At 47.4% G+C, this 22226-nt stretch overlaps 1 protein-coding gene across 4 annotated transcripts in view; it reads right to left on the minus strand.

Moving 5' to 3' along the window:
• Positions 1-22226, minus strand: part of ARFGEF3 (ARFGEF family member 3) — a 182985-nt gene that overhangs the window by 43700 nt on the left and 117059 nt on the right. For all 4 annotated transcript variants that reach the window (XM_053222185.1, XM_053222189.1, XM_053222187.1 and 1 more), the window contains 10 exons: positions 17065-17231; positions 15534-15699; positions 11613-11720; positions 11051-11266; positions 10780-10890; positions 9129-9279; positions 7496-7816; positions 5104-5237; positions 2955-3100; positions 1031-1210 (listed from right to left, as the gene is read on the minus strand). In XM_053222185.1, coding sequence (XP_053078160.1) covers positions 1031-1210; positions 2955-3100; positions 5104-5237; positions 7496-7816; positions 9129-9279; positions 10780-10890; positions 11051-11266; positions 11613-11720; positions 15534-15699; positions 17065-17231 — 1700 coding nt within the window. The remainder of the gene's footprint in view (positions 1-1030; positions 1211-2954; positions 3101-5103; positions 5238-7495; positions 7817-9128; positions 9280-10779; positions 10891-11050; positions 11267-11612; positions 11721-15533; positions 15700-17064; positions 17232-22226) is intronic.

Consider the following 22226-nt stretch of genomic DNA (forward strand, 5'->3'; position numbering starts at 1 on the left):
TTTTCCTTGCTTTCATTTCCTTAAGCTTATTAGGCATTCTTATTTAATATTTTGCAGGCCAAGATGCCAATATTTCAATGCTCTTTAGCCCTAATGGTACCACCTGTTCCTTCGGCAGTTCCCTCTGACTGCTGCCTTGTTTCCCTGTGTGTTTTGTAATATTTTGTAAATGCTGTGAAGTCACATATGCTGGAACTTTATTTGTGGGATTCTTTTGTGGCCTGATTTGAGAAGAGTTCCTCTGGAGGAATTTCTGTTGCTTCTGTCACGTGCCTGTATAAGGCTTCTCAGTCCACCAGCGTGGTCTAATTTCATATGCTGACCGTACAGAAAGCCTAGCTTGTAATTTTAAATCCTACAGAGTTTTGTTTTTGTTTTTTTTTTTTTTTTTAATCTTTATCAAGAGCCAATGTTAGGGACAGGCTGCTAGTATCCTCAGGGACGGTGGTACTTGGATTTATTACTCATTTACCTTTGGCCTGAGTGAACCCCAGATTTGTAAGGTTTGCATCGAGATCTGTCTCCCATTCCCATGGCCTCAAGAACGTGATAAGCAGAACTCAGCTCCAGCTGATGGCAAATCCCCTCGTGGCAAAGCCAGCCTTCCTGTTACTTAGTTCTGGACATCTTAGTATTCTTTACTTTCTTGCCAGAGAGCGTCAACGTGCCTCAAAGGGATTTATAAACCTTTACTTAACATTGTTGGTAGGTTTCAGAGCGTGGGTCTGTGTTCCTAACCCACCGTCACGCTAGGCATGAAGTGTCCAGAGGGTACCGTAGTGATCAAGAGTAGGGGAGAGGTATGTGAAAGTGTAGACCGCTACAGCCAGATTGCCCCGTTTCGAACCCCGGTGCCACCAATCACTAGCCGCGCATCTAGTTAGCTAAAGCGCTTCCCCTCTCCGTCACAGATTCCACGGCGGGTTAGTAGAAAAATGAAATCTGCAAAGGCCGCAGAGCAGTGGCAGCCAGCGTAGTCAAGAAGAGCCCGCGGTGGGGCTGGCGACGCCGACTTGAACGGCACCCTGACCTGGTCCTGGACGTCCTCGTCGCACAACTCCAGTTGCATGATGCGCTCAAAAGGCCGGAAGAGGGCTTCGTTGAAGTGAAAATGGGGCGGCTCGTTCCAGTCGGTGAGGACCTCCGTCAGTATGTCGTGGATGAAGGAAACAGCCTTCTGAGACACGTGTCTTTCCTTATGGCAGGCAGCCTGCGAAATTCGTGAGAGAGAAGAACACCGTCAGGACTTTGGGAAAATGGTTTCTGAGGTTCCTAACCCCCCCACTGTAGGGAGGTAGAAGCAGCAATTCTGTTAAAGAGAAAAAAAAAAAATCCAAGGAACAAGTATAGATAAACAGGACACCAAAATTCAATGTTTAATCATTTAACCGAAGATCAGACACAACTCCAGTTTTACTTTAATATTTCGGGAAAAATAAGAGCTTCTAGTAATTTCTTTCTTGCCCCCCTTATAACGTTTCAGTTTTCTTGGGCGTGGAGAACACATGGACCATCGAGACACCAGAACCTAGGTCGGGGAGTTGCCCATGCTCTCATTTTTAGCCATGCCCCAGGTATGAAGATCAGACGAAACATCGTCCCTCAGAGAGGCGGGCCACCTGCACCGACAGTGCTCTGATTGGGTCACATCTTTGGATCTTTAGCAGTCCTCTCTCACACGGACCCTGGGCTTGGATGTCTGAGCTGCTCTGGAAAATGGGACAATACCAAACACCGCATGAGTAGAGAACTGAAAAGTGGTTCTGATTCGGGGTCTGCCCTCTTGCTTTCCTCGGGAATCCTAAGAATGCCACGTCAATGAGCCAGGGCTGGTCCACTGAAAGGAGAGAGACCATGGAGAGAGGCCCACTTGTCCAGCCCACCTAGCCAAGGCCACCGGGAGCCAGCCGACCACAGACGTACAAGCGAGGTGAGCTGAGATCAGCCAAGCCTGGTTCAGACCAGAAGGGCCCCGCTGAGCCCAGCTCAGATTTCTGACGGACAGAATCATAAGCTAAGTAAATGGTTATTGTTTTAAATGGCTAGGTTTTCGGGGTGGTTTATTATAGTGTAACAGATAACTGATACACGGTTCTTCCATGACCAAGTTGTTATTTCCTTGCTAGAATGTTCTCAGTTTAGTGAATTAAGTTCCAAAAAAAAAAAAAACCACCTTTATTTTATGACATAGCTCTACCAGATGAGCACTAAAGAAGGAGTAAGAATAGTTTTTAATGAAAAACAAGGCAACAGTTTTCCCATCAACTGAGAAGTAGCCAGTCGTCATGTGTTGAAATGCTTAGTTTGTATGACAGAATTTATCCTATGAACTGCTTTGTGGGAGAGTGAAAGGGGCCCTGGTATTAATTTTGTTGAGAAAACTAGGATGTATGGTTAGTTACAGGGTGCTTCCCAGATTATATATAATCAGCTATCAGAAAAGAGAGGCTGGCAGGAGCAAAAGGCATTGTTGTAATCACGCATAAAACTGAAGCCTTGGGGCGCCTGCGTGGCTCAGTCGGTGGAGCATCTGACTCTTGATTTCGGCTCAGGACATCATCTCACGATTCGTGAGACTGAGCCCCACGACAGGGGATTCTCTCTCCCTCGCTTTCTGCCTCTCCTCTCCCTGTGCCCATACATGCTCTCTTTCTCTCTAAATAAATACTTAAAAAAAAAAAAAAAAAAAAAAGTGAAGCTCCAGCCTTGGTTAAAACCGGAGCATGAAGAATGAAAAACCGGCTGTGGGAGGTACCTAGCCAAGTCACGTAACTGTAAAGAAAGAGGGTCAGGGTGACACCGTGGTGGTACCGCCCTTTGCGGTGACTCTCTAGGTGCCGTGACGGATAGAGAACTGTGATGCTTGTGCCCAGGCGCTGCTCTCGGGCCACAGTGCTCTTTGTCCGCACACTGGCTGGAACCCCCTGCACTGGCTCCACTTTCCAGGTGCTCACCTCCACCAGGTGCGGGGCCACCAGGCTCCAGCAGCGCATCACGTGGAGCAGCGGCCGCGATTTGCTCCGCACGATCCTCAGCATGGCATCCCCAAGGCGGAACAGGTGCAGGGCACTTTTCCGGTCTTGGGTGGATTTAACTTCTCCTGTAAGAAGGCAAGACCAGAACGCCCAAACACAGAACTAGCTGGACCCATTCGAGCGCAGAGAGAGGCTAAAAATACCCAGAGCGGTAGGATTAGTCAGCGGGGGCCGAGCAAGAGGAGAGAGGACCCTGGATTCAAGACAGACAGGGTGGTTCACTCAACAAGGCCAGACCCCACCCCTCTGAGTCACCAGCAGATGCCCAATGCCTGCTGTGACAAGTGTGAGCAAGGCTGTGGATGAGGAGGGATGATGCGGTCGTTAAGGAGGAGGGCGGGGGAGTCCGGCTGCCTAGACTCAAATCTTGGCTGAGCCACTTAGAAGCCGGGTTCCGTTGGACCAGAGACTTCCCTCTCCAAGCCACGTTTCTGGTTGTGCAAGTGGGGATAACAGCACTCACCTCTTCAAGTTCCTTTAAGGATGGTGCTCATCTCGGGGCTTGGCACATACGTACCGACCCCCCCTCCTAGCTCGTTGCTGTCGTCACTCATGCTCTACTTTGCCAGCCCTTAGTGGCACCTCTGAAGCCCTTGCCAAACAGGTCAGGCCCCTGCCCACTCAATAACATGCTTGTTTAACCTGTTCTGTCTGGTTCCGTGCAGTCCTTGCCTACTCTGACCTTTTGCAATTTCTTTGCCCCGTCACCTTGGTCTTCTCCCTTCTTGTCACTTTTTCTTGCTCATGTCTGGCTTCTCTCATGCCGCCTACAAAATGCTGATCATTATCACGCTCCTCCTTTCTAATTAATCTTGCCATATCCAATAAACTTCAAAATGACAGTAAGAATAATCACTGACATTCACCGAATGTTTACTCGCCATCGAATGCTGTGCTGGTTCTTTAGGTGTCTTCAGTCACGTTATTATTTTTTTTAAAGCAAGCTTTAAACAAACGTAATTATTGCCATTAAGAACAATGAAATGTCAGGAAGGTAGACTGACTCGCCCAAGACAACGCAGCTGGTAAATGGTGAAGGCAGCATTTTAACTCCCGTGTGATTCATTCCGAAGCAAATGCTGCCTTCTCCTCCTAGGTGTGCTGCCTCCTTCTGACCCTGCTCGTTGCTTTTCGTAAGCTGAGAGCCTGCTGATTTCTCCAATGAAAAACACTCTGAAGGCTGCCCCTGGGCTCAGGGATGCTCTGGACGTCTGATGGGTCTGGAGGTTAGCTTTATATAGCTAAGGTTTTAAAGTCTGTTAAAAACTAGCGGGGAAAGAGTTGTACTTCTCAAATCAGAATCTGCAGTAAGGATCAAAAGGCCAAACATATACACTTAGAACTTCAGATTCCTCAAGATGGAAAGGACTTCAGATGTTGCGCAATCCAACCTTGCCACCAGAGCGCGTGCCCGGCCTGAACCCGTCAGGACAGAGGCTCTCTGTTTCCGCACGACAACTGTGGCTGTTGACGGACAGTTGCATTTGTGAGCAACCTGCCACCCATTTGGGACCCACGGGCAGCTCAGTCCAACTCTGCTCCCTTCAGGAGGACCTTTCCTTTTCCCTTGGCCTCATCAGTGAAGACGGTGATATTGACTGATCGCTAACGAGACATGCCTTGATGGCAGGAGGCTTCTGACCCTTCTGCTTTTTCTCCCACCAGTCCCTTGTGGAATTAGGCACCGCTGAGCTGAACGAAGAGACACGGTTTGTGATATGGAGATGGGGTCCCACCCTCATGTGAAGCTATCTGCACCCTGAGTAGCCACGCCATTTTCTACGTCGCAAGCAAAAAACTTAGTAGAGCAACCCAGCACCTGCTGTAGGTGTAGTAACACCTACGGTGCCAGCAGCAGCGACATTTCCATTCATGGAGAATAATACTGTCACTCCACCCCCGCCCCTGCCACACTTCACAGCTGGAAGACAGATCTGCACTAGAACTCAGCCAGGGTACCGTGTGCAAAGGGAATGTGGATTCAAGTCTTCAGAGGGGCTGTTGCTATCAGGGATCTGGGCCGTTTCCCGCTACTCTCACAGCACAGTCTCTCCCGGGAAAGAATTACCTGGCATTGCCAGAGAGTAATCGACTGTGTCCGTGACAGAATGGAAGAGCTGGGACTGCGATGCTTTCTTCAGCTGATAAAGGAACCCTCCCAAAGCTGTGAGGTTCAACTTATCCGTAGCATCTTCAAAGAGCCTGGATGGAGTAAACAGACTTGTTATCTGGAGACGATCTAGCCAAGTCTTTGTGGTAGAATCATTAGGACGGTTTTGTCAGATGGGATTAATGAAAATGTGTCAACACTGAAAATAAATATATGTTATATACGTATTACTGCCGGGTACGAGTCTGCTCTAACTATGAGGTTTTAATCTAAGGGGCACAGATGATTAAAAAAAATATCTGTGTATCCCCATGGCTTAGCACAGCCATGCTAGACAGTAAGAGCATGTTTGGCAAGAAGTTGAAAATTGACAAAGCGTCGGTCCCTGAAACTGAGTAACGGGGAATAGAATCCTTAGAAGTAGCTTCAGTGTCCTAAGTTGTATTATAGAGAAGCCCACTGAGTGAATCAAGGCATTTGCTGGGCTACAACTGATGAGTCTAATGCTGGGCTTGGCCTTGAGAAGGACACAAAACCCAAGTAAACCCAAGCCTGTAAGCCCCCTCAGGGTGGGGCTAGCTTTAAGGTTGCCTCTGACACACACCCAGAGCCTTGGACTTGGTGGGAACTCAAGTATCAGCCAAAAGAACAAATATCCCTACCCTAATGGGCCTTGCAGGTTCCTTTTGTTTTCTACTCAGCTGGGCGCAGACATTTCTGGCAGAAGGAGCTGGGAAGGAAGAGGGGAGCACAGGCAGCAGGGCTTAGAGAAGGATCGGAGGTTCACTGGAATTCAGAAGGTTGGCATTAAATGTGCGTTTATATGGCCAGCCTTCCACTGCTCTTGGGTCACCTGCTGCCGGCCCTCCCAGTCTGTGCTCATACCAGAAGGACAAACAGCCCATGGGGTGTGACGTGCTGGGCAAGGGAGAGTGTCGCCAACAGAAATGGAACAAGGAGCCTCTTTTGAAGAGGTTATAGGACACGTAGGGGTTTTAAGACGGGACTTCGTGGATTAAACATTCGCAAACTATTGAAACAAAGACACTTTTCCTTGCTATTTTGAAATTCCTATTTTAATATTACTGAGTTTCTGCGTCCTATTAACCATTTCTTCTCTCTCGTTCCTATTAAAAAAAATCAGTGGTGGATATTATGCACCACCTGACACTCGTATACTGCTTTCCAGATGCCGAAACACTTTTACAGCCATCTTGTTGGATAAACAGGAAAAAGGGATTGCTGTACTGAGTTAGTAGATGGAGAAACTGAGTCTCAGCATAACTATTTATACAGACGTAGGGGCACCTGGTGGCTCAGCTGATTGAGTGTCTGACTCTTGGTTTTGGCTCAAGTCAATCCTACTAGGGATTCTCTCTCTCCTCCCCCACCTGCCCCCTCCCCTGCTCTATCTCGCTAATACATATATATATACATATATATACATATATATATACATATATATGCATATATATATAAAACATATTTATATATATAAATTACATACAAAAATAAATAAATAAATAAATAAATATTATACATACACACACACACATATATATATATATGTATATATATATATATATAACACACACACACACATTACACACATACAACCAAAAACTATACGGATGTGACCTTGCAGTTAGCGTCAAGGCCAGGAAAGAACTCTCCTGAGCACCAGTGATTGCTATTCCGCTCTCCCACTCCCTGGCCGTCTGGCCCCCTGTGCAAACTTCACTGCACCTGTGCTGGGGGCACAATGACCCAGCGTGGAGCCTGAAGTGAGGCAGGACTACATGTGACTGGTGACCAACAGCACTTTCAACATCAGAAAGCGTCACTGCTTGGGGTTATCGTTGAGTTTTTCCTCTCGACCGTAACGTGGTCAAATAATATATCACACTCTTGGATGTGGGACTGTAATTATCATCCAAATAATGGATTTCTCCTATTTAGCAAGCTCTCTCCTAAGTGCTTCAGTTAGTTTGACCTCACGGCTACCCTGTGAGAGAGTGACTTCGTGACCCTACTTTAGGATGAGGCAATCAGGGCCAGGGGAGGTGAACCTGCCCAAGGTCACAGGGTACGTGCAGACTTCTAGGCCCAGGGAGCCTGCCTCCCGAGCCTCCGGTCTTAGTCGTCAGACGGCAAGCGGTTCATTCTAAGTGCAGGGCATGCTGGGAGACAGAAGTATGTTTGGACAAAACAAAAAATCAAAAGAGGCTTAAATGACCGGCCAGCGAATCAAATTGCCCTGGGAGTGATTTTGAGCCCAGAGAGACAGACGTGGCGCTGCCCTCCGGCGAGCAGCCGTCTGGGGTGTGGGGACCATGGCGTGCGCTCATACCTGTCGGCCTGGGTGGACAGTGTGAGCACGGCCTTGGCCGCACTGCTCCCTGTCATGAGGCCGCCCCCGCGGAAGTCGGAGGCCCGGCCTCGGCTGCCTTGCCTGACCAGCTCTTGGATGGAGAGGGGCTGGATGACAGGGGCCGCGCTCAGGGAGCTCTCCGGCTCCAGGTTCTGCTCCGCAGCCAAGTCCTCACGCTCTGGGTCGCCAAGGAGTCCAGAGTCCCCCGGCGCCCTCTGGGGTTGGCTGATGGTCAGAGGGGGCTGAGGGGTGCCAGCGCTGAAATGGGTGTGTTCTAACGTGCCCACGTACTCGCAGACCCTGGACAGAGTCACAGACAAGCAGCTGTTAGGCCTTGCCGCTCAGCAGGACAGCTCCGTAAATCCCACAGTGAGAGAAAGGAAGTCCGGCCAGCTTCACAGTCCTCCCCGATCTCCCTCCTTCCCCTGGTGAGGGCCACCTCTCCCTCTCCCTCCCCCCCTCCCCCCCACTATCCACATTCTTTTTTTTTTGAGTTGGACCGGATGGGTTGGAAGTGGGGTAAGGATTCCTCAGACTCTCACCCCATGCTGGGAGGAAGGTGGGTAACAAAAGCCCTCTTCATCCTGTTGTGCCCTGTCCAGCTTCCTGGCTTATTTGGACTTCAGCTGTTGGAGGGAGTTTTCCCAAGGAGCCCTCTCCCCCTCCCTCTAGTGCTCTGCTTAGGACCCAGGAAGCGCTTCTGTAGGATCCCAGAACGAGTGTCCACGTGGCTGGCAGGACCTCTAGCCATAATGGGCCCTCTCGCAAGGGCTCTGTCCAGCCGTGTCCTGCCTCGCCCCGACAGCCCCATATCACTAATGCTGGGGTGGTGCCCTAATCACAGTAAACACAGAGAAGTGTCACAACGTAGAGTATAAGTGCCAACTTCCAAATTGTTCCTGCCCAACAGACCCCGGAACTAGGACGGTTCAAAAGAGGCCCAGTATCACAGAGTAAGTCCAGTTACCGGTAAAGACCATCCTGGATAGTTCACTCTCGTGTTCTGTGCCTGGGCAATTTTTTGACTGCGTGTAAAATGCTCTGGTACGATGTAATTCATTTTCCTGCCCTGATGTGCTTGTGAGAGGCAGGAAGAACAGGGGGTCTCCAGCCTCCACATTAAAACCCATTTTGCTCCAGGCTGATTCACCCTGGCTTTTTCATACCCTAGTTCCTCCCAAGATGGGTTTTGGGTTTTTCGATCCTTGGATGATCTGACGGATTCTCTCTTTCCGACTCAACAGACATTTGCTGTTGGCTGCATCTGCTTTGGGGGCATCAAACTGAACCCAGATCCGGCTGGTGCTCTGGCTGGTGAGATCCAGGTGCCTGAGCCCTGCCCCTGACTCCCCATTGCTGCTCTGCTAGAACGGAGCTTGGTGCAAGGCTTTGGGCAGGTGCTGAGGAGAAGGAGAAGAAACAGCCTGGCGCCTGGCACCTGTCCCCTGCCTTGCCCCCCCGGGCAGTGCCTCATTGTCCCAGGTCTGCCCAAATGCCTGGGAGACGGGCTTTTTGTCTTTGTCTCATGAGGACTGTGGAGCTAATGCCGTTTGCATCTTACAGGTGCTGTGAACTCTGTCACTGACCGGGGTTTGGGGATCTTGTCATGCACCTGAACACGTGTGGCCAGCAGTCTGGGTTGTGGCTCCCCATCTCCAGGCCTACGCTGAGGATGGCATCCATGCACAAGACGTGGGCTGTGTGCAGCCAGACCCCCTGCAGCTTCCCGATCTGTTCCAGTTTCTGCTCCACTTTGAGTTTCACTGTGCCAGAGAGACAGTCATTACCATAATGGTCCAAGGAGGAGACAGAAAGGGAGAGAGAAAGGATGGAAAGGAAAGAATGGGTCGTTGTGCAAGGGCAAAAGGCAAACAGTAGATGTCACTCTATGTCACTGGCAGCAAGCTCCTCGACAGCAGGTCCCCGTGGTTCATTCATCGTGCAAGCCACCCAGCCCGAGGCCCCACAGACCCTGGCGAGCTCAGCTCTCTGCAGTTCAGGAGTAGGGTGGGTCCTCGGCTGGTGGTTACGGTCCTTCCAGACTCATCTGTGGGTTCTAGGTCAGTCACAGCAGTGAGGATGGGCTTCATGTGCTGACCCCAGCGAAAGCCCCTTGTGCCCAAGCCCTTCTCCCACCCGTGTACTCAAACCGATAAGACAGAATTCCTGGCAATCTGTAAGTTCTCTGAGGTTTATTTAATGTCACATGTTCATGACGATGATCATCTAAACCAGGTGCATGTATGCTCTGGGCACATGGCTACGTTACAACCGAAGATTACTGAATCGTTTCACTCCCTTTTACATTTATATTTGTGATCTTCAAATAATACTTTTTTAACTGCAGAGGACTAATGAGAAAGGATGCACAAGGTAACTTGATATGTCAGTTAGAGCAAACGCCAAGGCAAGGCCAAATGACAATATCATGGACAATAGCCATGAATCAAGGTTCCAAGTCATTGGAAGATGGGTCTGATGGGATAACTGAGTGATGGTCCGGAACGCAGGAACACAGCATGCTTAGAGGAAGCCGAACCATATTCCTGTTGTAAGAGGCAAACTGAGTTTTAGCAAAGCATCGTCTTTCATGGATGTGATACCGACTTTAGTTTTCATTTGTGTAGCATTTGAACGTCAATTCTGGTTTTATAATTTTTTAAGAACCTTGAATGTAAGGATTTTTATGTAACTTACGGTTGTGCACATTAAGTATATATCCTAGATGATCATCTGCTTCATTGGCTAATGGATTTTAACCAGGTAAAAGTCAACTCTTTCTGGAGTTCACAAAGCTCAGGTTTTTCTCTTATAAGAACAAAGGTTCTCTGAAGCTCCTCTCCAGGATTTCCTCCATTTCATTTCCCTACTCAGAAAACTGGCCATTCTGCCTTGCCCCACTACAACCTGAGCGATCTTCAAATGTGTACTCTGTGCAGCACCAACACAAGCGGCTGGGTGATGACAGAAGTGTGAATAGCTCAGCCGGGGGGGCCTCTGGTGTCCTACAGGACTCCTGTTGGCAGCCAAGTTGCCGGGGCCGGAATGGTACGTCTCTTGCCTTCACAGGGATCTACGATAGGCACTCTGCAGGGTCAGCCATGTAAAAGAGCCAAGCCTGTGATCCAGGCTGGGATCTTGTGATCAGCAGTAAATACATGCTGTGCATCACACAAGGAACAGGGACAGGTGTCTGTCACATGTGCAGGGGTGTGTAGACCGCACATAAGGCGCCAGGTGGATTCTGGCTCTTTAGCTGTTACCTTGTGCTATGGCATCACTGGGCTCTTGGGCTTCCTTTTCCTCTTTTTCTTCCTGGACACAGGAGGCAGCTGTCATCTGGGCAAGGGCCGAGGCGCAGTTAGCTGCAACTCCTTTGGAGAAGAGAAACAATTACGCCTCACTGAGTCCACCGTCTAACCTTTTACCAAGCAGCCCTTCTAAAAGATTCGTTTTCCACGAGGGCCATTCCCACAGCGCTCCTCAGGGACACCCCGCGGGCCACGGGTCCGGGAACGTTACTCCCTCCTGTACCTAGAGCACAGCTCAGCCGCGCTGCTTTCCGCAGCCCATCGAGGCTCATGCAGATGGCATCACGTTCCTTTTGGTTCTGCTCTTTGACGCCTTCAGCTCCCAGAATGAAGGCCAACCCTTTGGAGCTTCCTGCCATGCGGCCAGTCAGGGGGGTTGATAAAGTATCGATCAAGTTCTTCCAGCAGCCCACCAGAATATAGCGAGCAAACGCCACACCTAGGACGTGAAGGAGCAAGGATCATGTTCCAGAGACAAAATAAACCACCGGCGGTGAATGGCATGGGAGCTTCTGACAATCAAGTTAGCAATACTGAGGTGTATGCAGTTCTACTACAGGAAATCAAATTTGATGGATATTGGATTGTGTTATACTTTGTGTTTATAAATAATGAGTGTTGCATCATCAGCTAGGCGTTGCTAAGTAACTTCCTTCAGGCACTTTTCTGCCAAGACGAGATGTTAACTCATTTATGTCAGCACAGAAAGCTGCCACTTAATGATTTAATTGCTGGTAGCATATGGGATGGATGCATATTCATAAACTCAAGACCCAAGTCATTACCTGCCACTGTGGAGTCCTCAATTCTCCTGCCCTGGGTGAAAGGAGACTCCGTAGAAGCTGAAGCCATCAGCTGGCCCCCAATCGCACTGCTCTCTAAGCCATCAATGTCTGTCAAGGAAAAGGAGGAAGGTTTTCCCAGACTGGAACCCTCCAGGAAAAACCAAAACCAAAAACCAAAAACCCAAAAAACCCAAATGGCCAACACAATATTCATTGTCTTTTCCACAACAAACATCCATCGGATCTGTTATGTACTAAGTATGTAAGAATTTTTTATCAGAATATTAAAATTTTTGTTTTATTCTTTTAGTCTCGTTTTCTTTCATTGCCAAACACTCTTCATATTTTTTACTAAAAACGTAAACTCTGCCCTCTCTGTTGTTAGAAAATCTATTGACTTAGAATATTTTGACGTTTGACTATTTCTTTTATCCAAAGTGGTGGCATCGTTCCTACATTTTATATGAGCAGTTTGCCCCAACGTGGATTTCTCTTTCAGAATTTCCTCACAGGAATGAAGAGGAGAATAAGAATAACATCCCCTTGGTCAGGTAATTACATCATCTGATTCCAATGTACAACAATAACTTGATAATAATATCTTACAATTCACAAAGTGTTTTCACATAACATTGTTTTCATCAAATCTTCCAGACAACTCCAAGCGGGTAGGCAGGGTAGGTATTATTTTTCCCATTTCACAGAGAAGGAAATAAGTGTTCAAGGTAGGTAAACCGCGCAAGGCCACGAGGCCGGTAAAAGAAGGAATTAGGCTTAGTATGCAAGTCTTCCGACTCCCATCTGGGCCTCTTTCCAATGACACCACACACTTCGTGCAGCGTGATATAGGACCTTCATTCTCCATTTAAATGTTTGTTAAAACCAACTCTCATCTCTGGAATTAGCTCAATGAACCACTTCTTAATAAATTGGCAAGAAGAGCCTGGGATTGAGAAGATTTAACTCTGAATTAAGTAGCCTTATAGCGCTGGGCTACACGGCATCTTCTGGCTTTGAATGTCTAAGTGGAAAGGAAGGAACCACCAGAGAAGTGACCATGGAATTGAAGCATATATCCTGAATGCAACTAATACAGTTGAATACAACACAGAGAGGGAATGGGCAAAAAGGGTAGCCTAAGTTTATTCCTTGACTTTAGAACTTGACTTTCCTCAACAGGATGAGAGTTCTCTGCATGGTGTTTGAATACTATTTCATTATAGCTTTGATTCTTACAGTAAGTCCATGAAGCCTAGAGACTGCCGGCAACACATCTCTTTTGTCCCCCCTCACGTTTTGTGTACTTCTATTTGCATATCTAAAATGGTGCATTCCAATAACTCAAATCATACAAAGAAAAAAATGGCGCTTGATTAAACCGCATTTTACAGCCTGCAGAGAGCCTTAGACCAACTTGGGCCTTATTGGTCACCCCCAACCAGCTTCTTCCTTCACCAACATGCAAGTTCTTTTCCTTCCCTGCCAGCCAGACAAGCAGAGGGAAGAGGAGGGGTGGTGTTCCTGAGCAACATATCTCTTTGAAAAAAGTTGCTAAGATAGGTTTTAAAACTTCTCACCACAAGAAAAAAAAAAAAACAAAAAAACGTGACCATGTAAGGTGATTGACATTAAACTTAGTGAGGTGATCATTTTGCAATGTACACATATATCAAATCATCATTTTGTGCACGTTGGGCTAATATAATGTTATATGTCAGTTATTTCTCAACAAAAATTGGGGAACCAAGGCAGGGAGAAATCTCAATGACTGCTCAAGTCGGAACAGGCCAGTTTCACTGAAATGAATCTGACCCAGAGTCAAATGGTCTTATGACATTACCCCAAAATTTCCAGTTACGAAAGTTATGTTTCCTATATGCTAGGTACAGGGCTAATGGATTCAAGTAATACAAAGTTTATTTGAGTGCTAAAATTCCTCGGTTCTAGACAACACTTTTATATGACATCAGGAACGGCCACAGTTAGTACAACGTCCATGGTAAGATCGTGGCTATTGCTTTTAGCTGCACAGGATGAAAAGATCCGATGGAAGTTTCCAAGCTCCAGGTTAACTACTGCTCAAATTCACTTGCCATCTCATACTGGGAATTTGCTACAAAGAATCACAGAACTTTATTTTGTAGAATTCTGTGTGAAAAAGCCTATGTTTTTCTCTCATTTTCTAGCTAGAGTTAGAGAGCTCTCCCGTGGATGTGGCCCACTGAGCTTACAGTTCCGTGACAAAGGGGTGGCTGAGTCACAGCAATGACTGATGAATGTGGCTACTGTGAGTGACCTGTTGTTTGTTCATTTTTATGACTACTGAATGACTCCTTTTGTTAAGGTCCAGGTAAGAGTCACAGAGATTAATTTTGGCAGAAACTACGGTATTTGAAAATTAAAGCTGGCACATTTAGGATCCTTATCCAGGTTCCAAGGCCCTTTAAGCACTGGGCAGTACTTTCAATCCCTATTGGACGGACTTGGCAAAGACAGGTGGAAACGAAGCACGGCTTACAGGCAACTGAGTAAATGTCCCACACGTGTATGTATTCCTAGATTTGGAATGGATGTAAGTGTGACCATGGTTAACCAAATGCAAATTGGTCACCTGTGCAGTGATCCGGATCCCCAAAGTTTGGGACCTAAGCCTCGCTTCTCTCAATCGCATCCTAGTTCGAGAACTAGGACTCTAAACACCTGCCAATGGCCGAGACTCTGCTGGCTGTGGACAGACTATGTGTCTTGACTCCCTGCCTGGTTCCTAATAGCACCTCACCCCACATTCCTCATTGTTGGGTTCTGCTTGTCAGCAGTCTACTCTGCCTCCTTTGTAAGAGCCCCCCAGTACTAACCAAAGGTAATATAACGTTCATTTTGGACAACAGAAACGGCAGGGAAGGCATAGAGCCATGCCCCACACATCGTGTTAGCCAGAGCCAGGAGATGATTCAGATCAGAAACCAGTCTGGGAACTCAGCTCAAACATAAGATGAGCCTGGAGATCTAATATATGAAGGCTACTGATGACAAGTCTTGAGTCCTCCCTGGTCTTTACCTGATATCATGGTGAAGCCATGAAAAGCCAGGAATGACTGTGTTTGCCCAACCACCCCTCCCCACCCAAATTCCTTCATGACCACATCCCATACTGCTCTCTATGCTCTCATATAAAAAATCTTTTTCTTTTTGAGAGAGAGAGAGAGAGAGACAGAGAGAGTGCGAGTAGGGAAGAGACAGGGAGAAAACGAGAGAGAGAATCCCAAACCAGTCCTATGCTCAGTGCGGAGCCCATCGTGGAGCTCGATCTCACGACGGTGAGATCATGACTTGAGCCGCGATCAAAAGTCGGATGCCCAACTGAGCCACCCAGGTGCCCCACGTGAAATTTCTAATGGGCAGGGTTTTTAAAACTCAGGGCACTGAAGACAAAGAGGCTGGGCAACTGTTTGGCATTATTTTTAACTCTTGTGCAGCTGGGAAGGGAAGAGAGGACCTCCGACACGGCTAGGAAATGGGAAGGGAGACAAGTTGAAAGTCAAGCGTTTTAACGTGTCTGGCAGCTCAGGAGCACTGAAGGATTAGGGTCACCTACTAGCACGTGAGAGCTTCCAGGAACAATTCTGGGCTTCGTGCCCAGAAAGCACTTCATATCCCTAGCAGAGGCCTGTAGCTCTCCCCTGACAGACGTGGGTGCTAAGTAGTCCTCATCCGAGGGGGCACAGTGAGTCCTCCAGGGTCCCGCGTGAAAAATGGACGGAACATTCCTGTGAGGTGGCTTCGTGACACCTCCCTGGCACCGTCACCAGCTGCCGGGGGGGGGGGGGTTGCCGGGGCTGTTTCAAGGCTGCTTCTCTGAAAGGGGCTCTCGGGCACTCTCTCCCCGCCGAGCGCCACACGACTGTGTGAGGAGCCACTGACCGGTCAGCATGGTGATGAGGGGAAGGCTGTTATCCTCTGGGCTGCCCCAGTAGCCAGCCTCTCCGAGCATGTTCCTGTCGAGCACCTGATGGTAGAGTTCCTCGATCCAGGCCTGGGAGAAAACCATCAGCACCCCGCTGGTCTGCACCTGCTTCATGAACTCCTTCTGCAGAGAGGACCACACGAGAAGGTGACCAGATAGGATCCCCCCCGCAAACGAACAGGCCCTTCCTCTGCCTCTTTCTCTCACTGGGGCCCTACCTGAGTCGAGGCTTCAAGGAACAACAAAACCTGTTGATTGGGAGTTGGGGGGTGGCAAGGGAAAGGGGAACCAAAATGGAGAAGTCCCAAACTTCATGAAGTTCCTTTTACTTATGATATGTTAAAAAATTTTTTTTTATCGTCTAGTTATTTTTGAGAGAGAGAGAGAGAATGAGAGAGAGAGACAGAGCATGAGCAGGGGAGGGGCAGAGAGAGAAGGAGACACAGAATCCAAAGCAGGCTCCGGGCTCTGAGCTGTCAGCACAGGGCCTGACGCGGGGCTCGAACTCATGAACCCGGAGGTCACGACCTGAGCGGAAGTCGGACGCTTAATTGACTGAGCCACCCAGGCGCCCTACTTATGACATCTTTCTAAGAAACCCACATAAGGATAAAGAACGCTGCACTTCCTATCTTTACTCTTTGATGTGTGGGGGGATTAGAAACAGCACAGAAAAAGGAACGCAGCAGCTCCCTCTCACTGCCCCAACCGCCGCAGAGATGGAGTGTGTCCCCTGAAACAATACGTGTGCCTCGACAGATACTTGACTTACACCCACGAAGCTGCCAGTTCCCCTCGGGAGTTTATAATTTATCAAGCGAACCAATGATCGCGGATTCCCTTCTAGCAGCTCTGTGGACTGAGGCTCGTGAACTGGGATCAGGGCTATACCATGGGGTGGCTCGCTCCGGCGAGGGAGCCAAGCACAGCGTAATCACCATCGTGCTCATTCCACAGCTCCCAGCAGGTGCTTTGTTACCGACAGCTAGTAAGCTTAGCTCTGGGTCACAAGTAGGTCTGGGTACCTTCCGGAGGACAATGAAGAGGTTTCGCAACACAGCAAGCCTTGCTTTTCAGGAAAGGGGGCCATACCCTGTATGTCGTCTGATGCTCCTGAACATTCTGATCACCTGTTTTGGAAGGTGGCTTACACTTGAGTGTGTGCAGCAATGCCACCGGCTGACATTACTAGGCCACCGGCAGGCGGCCGCTTCTAGGGACTGGGGGCCCTTCCCTGTCTGGAGCAAGGTGGGTAGCTGTGGGCCCCGCAGCACGATGCAAACTGCACCGCACCCCCTTCCACCCTCCACACAGCCCCGCAGGGACCGCCCAGTCCAGAGTAGCAGGGGACATCCCTGCTATCCCTCCCAGGACAGCGATGCTCGGCTTTGCAGCCACTTCTGGCCAGGTCCGCCATCCCTCCCAGGACAGCGATGCTCGGCTTTGCAGCCACTTCTGGCCAGGTCCGAGTGGAGACCACGCACTCACTATCATGCCCGGTGCCAGGGTGGGCCGCTTCCGGTAGTAGTCGCCGTGGGAGAGCTTCAGGTTGAGCAGCAGGGCGCAGTGCGCGGCCGTGTACAGGCTGTCGGCGTTCATCAGCATCTGCAAGCTGAGGCTGCCGCTCCCATCGAATCCGGGAGAGTGCATCATGCCTGGGGGAGAGAGTCAAGAAACCTTTGGGGTTGCAAGCAAGGCAGCTGGCAAGACCGGCCTGTGGACAGCCGTGGGCCAACCCTAGCAACAGGAACAGGCACCTTGTAGGACGCTCCCGGAAAGAAACTAGAGCCAGCCAGGAGTATCGTGAGGGCCGGACACACGCCTTAGCCTGGTGGGGAGGGGCATGCACTCTGGAGGGAATCTACTGGGCAAATCTTGAGGAGTTACCCACCAAATACTTCGGTAAAACCACTCAGACCCCCTAAGTCTCAGCTTCTTCACCGACGAATGGGCAGAATAATCGACTGCATCCGTCTCTTGCTCAGAGTCTCTAACGACTTCCCATCACAATACAAATAAAACCTGGACTCCCCCTCCTCTCTCCCCACAGCCACCCGGACCAGTGCTGCTCCTAGACCAACACCGAGACTGGGCCTGCCTCAGGGCCTTTGCATTTGCCCTTGCCACACTCCCCAGAATGATTTCTCAGGAACTCTGGAGGATGTGCTCCCTTCTTTCAGGTTCCTGCTCAAGCATCAGCTTTACAGAGACCTTCCCTTTCAATTCCATCTGAGAGAGCCTCCCCGATACTACCACCCCTGCAATATTCCTCCTCCCCACTCTGCATTGTTTTCATTGCCTCCATGTCATTTATTCTACCCAGCATTATACTAACATGTTTTTATTGTCTGCTGTCACTACTATTATCTACTTTTACTTAAGATCTATGAGAGGGTGGGGCTTCGTTCGTTTCGTCCCCTACAGAATCCCCAGTGCCTGGAGAAATACCTGGTATAAAGAAGACCCTTGAAAAATATTTGCTCAATGAATAAAAATGAATGAACACGTTTGTTACGAGAACTAGATGTGATAAGGCACGTAAAACGCTTAATGCAGTAACTGATGCATACTTTTCTAAAAGCAACAATGTTCCTCAAAAAGCAAAACCAGAATTACCACATGACCCAGTAATTACACTCTCTGGTACGCAGCATGCTCAAAAGAATTACAAACAGGGATTTGAGCAGACACTTGTACGCCAATTTCACTGCAGCATGATTCACAACTGCCCAAAGACAGAGCCAACTGAAGAGTCCATCGACAGATGAATGGATAAACGAAATATGGTAGATACGGACCGCGGAGTTCTAATGCACGCTACACCATGGATGAACCTTGCAAACATGCTAAGTAAAATGAGCCAGGCACAAAATGACAAATGTAAGGTCCATGTAAATGAGGTACAGGCAAGAACAGGCAAATTTATGGAGACAGAAAGTAGATTAGACGTGACCACGGGCTGGGGAAGAAGACTTTCTCTTTGGGATGATTAAAAAAAAAAAGTTCTGGGGGCACCTGAGTGGCTCAATTGGTTGAGCGTCCGACTTTGGCTCAGGTCATGATCTTGCAGTTCGTGAGTTCGGGCCCTGCATCGGGCTCTGTGCTGACAGCTCAGAGCCTGGAGCCTGCTTTATATTCTGTCTCCCCTTCTCTCTGTCCCTCCCATGCTCATGCTCTGTCTCTCAATAATAAATAAACATTAGTGCTCGCTTCGGCAGCACATATACTAAAATAATAAACATTAAAAAAATCTTTAAAAACAAAAAAAGTTCTGAAAACAGTGGTGATGGTTTTACAACATTGTGGATACAGTGAGTGCCATTGAACCGCACACATAAAAATGGTGAAAATGGCAAATTGTAAGTTATATATATATATTTTATCACAATTAAATAATAATGTAATATACCAAAACTGTTGAACTGTGCCCTCTAAATGGGTGAATTGTAGGCTATATGAATTTTATCTAAATAAATTTTATTTCAATCAATCTTTTAAATGAGGAAACAGAGTTTCAAAAATATATGTAAATGAAGAGCTATTGGTTTTTCCCTCATTATTTTTTCTAAACATCGTTTTATGTTTAATAAGGTTTTCATTTTGAAGGGCTCCTTGTGCTTTATACAAATTAACTGAAAGAAAACAAACAAACAACTATATCCCCTGCTTTAAAGATGGGCTCACTCAGGGGCACCTAGGTGGCTCAGTTGGTTAAGTGTCCAGCTTTGGCTCAGGTCATGATCTCATGGTTCACAAGTTTGAGCCCCACTTGCGCTGACAGTGAGGAGCCTGCTTGGAATTCTCTCTCTCCCTCTCTCTCCCTTTCTCTCTGCCCCTCCTCAGCTCATGCTCTCTATCAAAATAAATAAGTAAACTTAAAAAAAAAATGTGCCTCATTCTTCTCAAAGCTAGAACAAACAATCCTAAAATTTGTATGGAACCACAAAAGACCCCGAAGAGCCCAAGTTATGTTGAAAAAGAAAACCAAAGCAGGAGGCATCACAATCTCAGACTTTAGCCTCTAATACAAAGCTGTAATCATCAAGACAGTGTGGTATTCGCACAAAAACAGACACATAGACCAATGGAATAGAATAGAGACCTCAGAATTGGACCCACAAATGTATGGCCAACTAATCTTTGACAAAGCAGGAAAGAGTATCCAATGGAATAAAGACAGTCTCTTTAGCAAATGGTGCTGGGAGAACTGGCCAGCAACATGCAGAAGAATGAAACTGGACCACCTTCCCATACCATACACAAAAATAAACTCAAAATGGATGAAAGACTTGAATGTGAGACAGGTAACTATCGAAACCCTAGAGGAGGAAGCAGGCAACAACCTCTCTGACTTCAGCTGCAGCAATTTCTTGCTTGACACGTCTCCAAAGGCAAGGGAACTAAAAGCAAAAATGAACTATTGGGATCTCATCAAGATAAAAAACTTCTGCACAGCAAAGGAAACAATCAACAAAACTAAAAGGCAACCGACGGAATGGGAAAAGATATCTGCAAATGACATATCGGATAAAGGGTTAGTATCCAAAATCTATGAAGAACTTACCAAACTCAACACCCGGAAAACAAATAATCCAGTGAAGAAATGGGCAGAAGACATGAATAGACACTTTTCCAAAGAAGACATCCAGATGGCCAACGGACACATGAAAAGTTGCTCAACATCACTCATCATCAGAGAAATATAAATCAAAATCACAATGAGATACCACCTCATACCAGAGTGGCTAAAATTAACAATTCAGGAAACAACAGATGATGGCGAGGATGTGGAGAAATGGGAACCCTCCTGCACTGTTGGTGGAAAGCAAACTGGTGCAGCTGCTCTGGAAAACAGTATTTAATTTAAAAAATGAAAAGTAGAACCACCCTACGACACAGCAACAGCACTACTAGGAATTGACCCAAGGGCTACAGCAATGTTGACGCATAGGGGCACATGTACCCCAATGCTTATAGCAGCACTTTCAACAATAGCCAAATTATAGAAAGAGCCTAAATGTCCATCAACCGATGAATGGATAAAGAAGATGTGGTTTATAAATACAATGGAATACTACTTGGCAATGAGAAAGAATGAAATCTTGCCATTTGCAGCAACGTGGATAGAACTGGAGGGTATGATGCTAAATGAGGTAAGTCAGTAAGAGAAAGACAGGTATCAAATATTTTCACTTATATGTGGAACCTGGCAAATTTAACAGAAGACATGGGGGAAGGGAAGAGGGAAAAAAACAGTTACAAACAGAGAGGGAAGGAGGCAAACCATAAGAGACTCTTAAATACAGAGAACAAACTGAAGGCTGAGTGGGGAGGGAGGCGGAGGAGAGGGGAAGATGGGTGATGGGCATTGAGGAGGGCACTTGTTGGGATGAGCACTGGGTATTGGATGTAAGTGATGAATCGTGGGAATACGCCCCCCAAAACCAAGAGCACACTGTATACACTGTATGTTAGCCACTTGACAATAAATTATTTTTTAAAAAAGTGCCTCTTCTATGAAATGTAATAGTTTTCAAAACTAACAAGTACACTGGAAACATAAATTTGTAACTGGAATGGTTACTTATATCCTTGTGAATTTCTTTTTTTTTTAATTTTTTTTTCAACGTTTTTTTAAATTTTATTTTTGGGACAGAGAGAGACAGAGCATGAACAGGGGAGGGGCAGAGAGAGAGGGAGACACAGAATCGGAAACAGGCTCCAGGCTCCGAGCCATCAGCCCAGAGCCCGACGCGGGGCTCGAACTCACGGACCGCGAGATCGTGACCTGGCTGAAGTCGGACGCTTAACCGACTGCGCCACCCAGGCGCCCCTCCTTGTGAATTTCTTAATGAATATGCTAGCAAGAGGATATGGACCAGAAGAAGCTTTTAAAGTTGAAAAATCTTCAAGACCTTTGCTTATTTGAGAACTGTATAAACACTTTTTTGTTTGGAGTAGGTATATATGTTCTTCCAATAAAACTACTTTATGCAAATGTTAGGCATCACCTCTTCCTTCCTTTAAGAATTTTGCAGCTGCCGTAAGAGATTTTTTACTGAGGGCACTTTGTGATCAGAGGCAGAGGTGAATTTATACAAGAAGGGTTGAGAGCAGGATTTAAAAATGACATCCTTGGTCAGGATACGAACACTGTGTTCCTACCCCTGATGGTCCAGAGGAAAACTCCATACTCTTAAGCTCCTGGTGATCTTGGTTCTAGTCTCTGGTAAATTGAAAGCTGGATTCAGTGTTGCTGGGTGTTTAACTATTCTGGATAGAAATGAATATTCGAGTTTTTCAGGGAAACAGAATTTGCAAGTGGCTCTGATCTTAGGCACGAGTAATAATTTCTTTAAAAAACTTAAAACCAACTACTATTTACCTCGGAAAATGTCTTGGAAAACCCAGTACATGTTCAGATGCTGAAAAGGAAGAAGGCAGCTGATGCGTCTGCTGGCCCAGAGACGCAAATCATTAGCGGAGGGGTGACAATGTCCCGGAGGGCACTGCTAACGGGTATGCGGAGTTCTGAAATAATCTGTCGGACCTGTTAGAAACAATCCGTTGGTATTGCCCTCTCTCTCGAGGTTGGCTAAATTTCTTACATTACACGGAGCTGGCAAATTTGAGAATAAAACAAAAGGATG

The sequence above is a fragment of the Acinonyx jubatus genome, chromosome B2, assembly GCF_027475565.1.
Source record: "Acinonyx jubatus isolate Ajub_Pintada_27869175 chromosome B2, VMU_Ajub_asm_v1.0, whole genome shotgun sequence".
In the NCBI taxonomy this organism is placed as follows: domain Eukaryota; kingdom Metazoa; phylum Chordata; class Mammalia; order Carnivora; family Felidae; genus Acinonyx; species Acinonyx jubatus.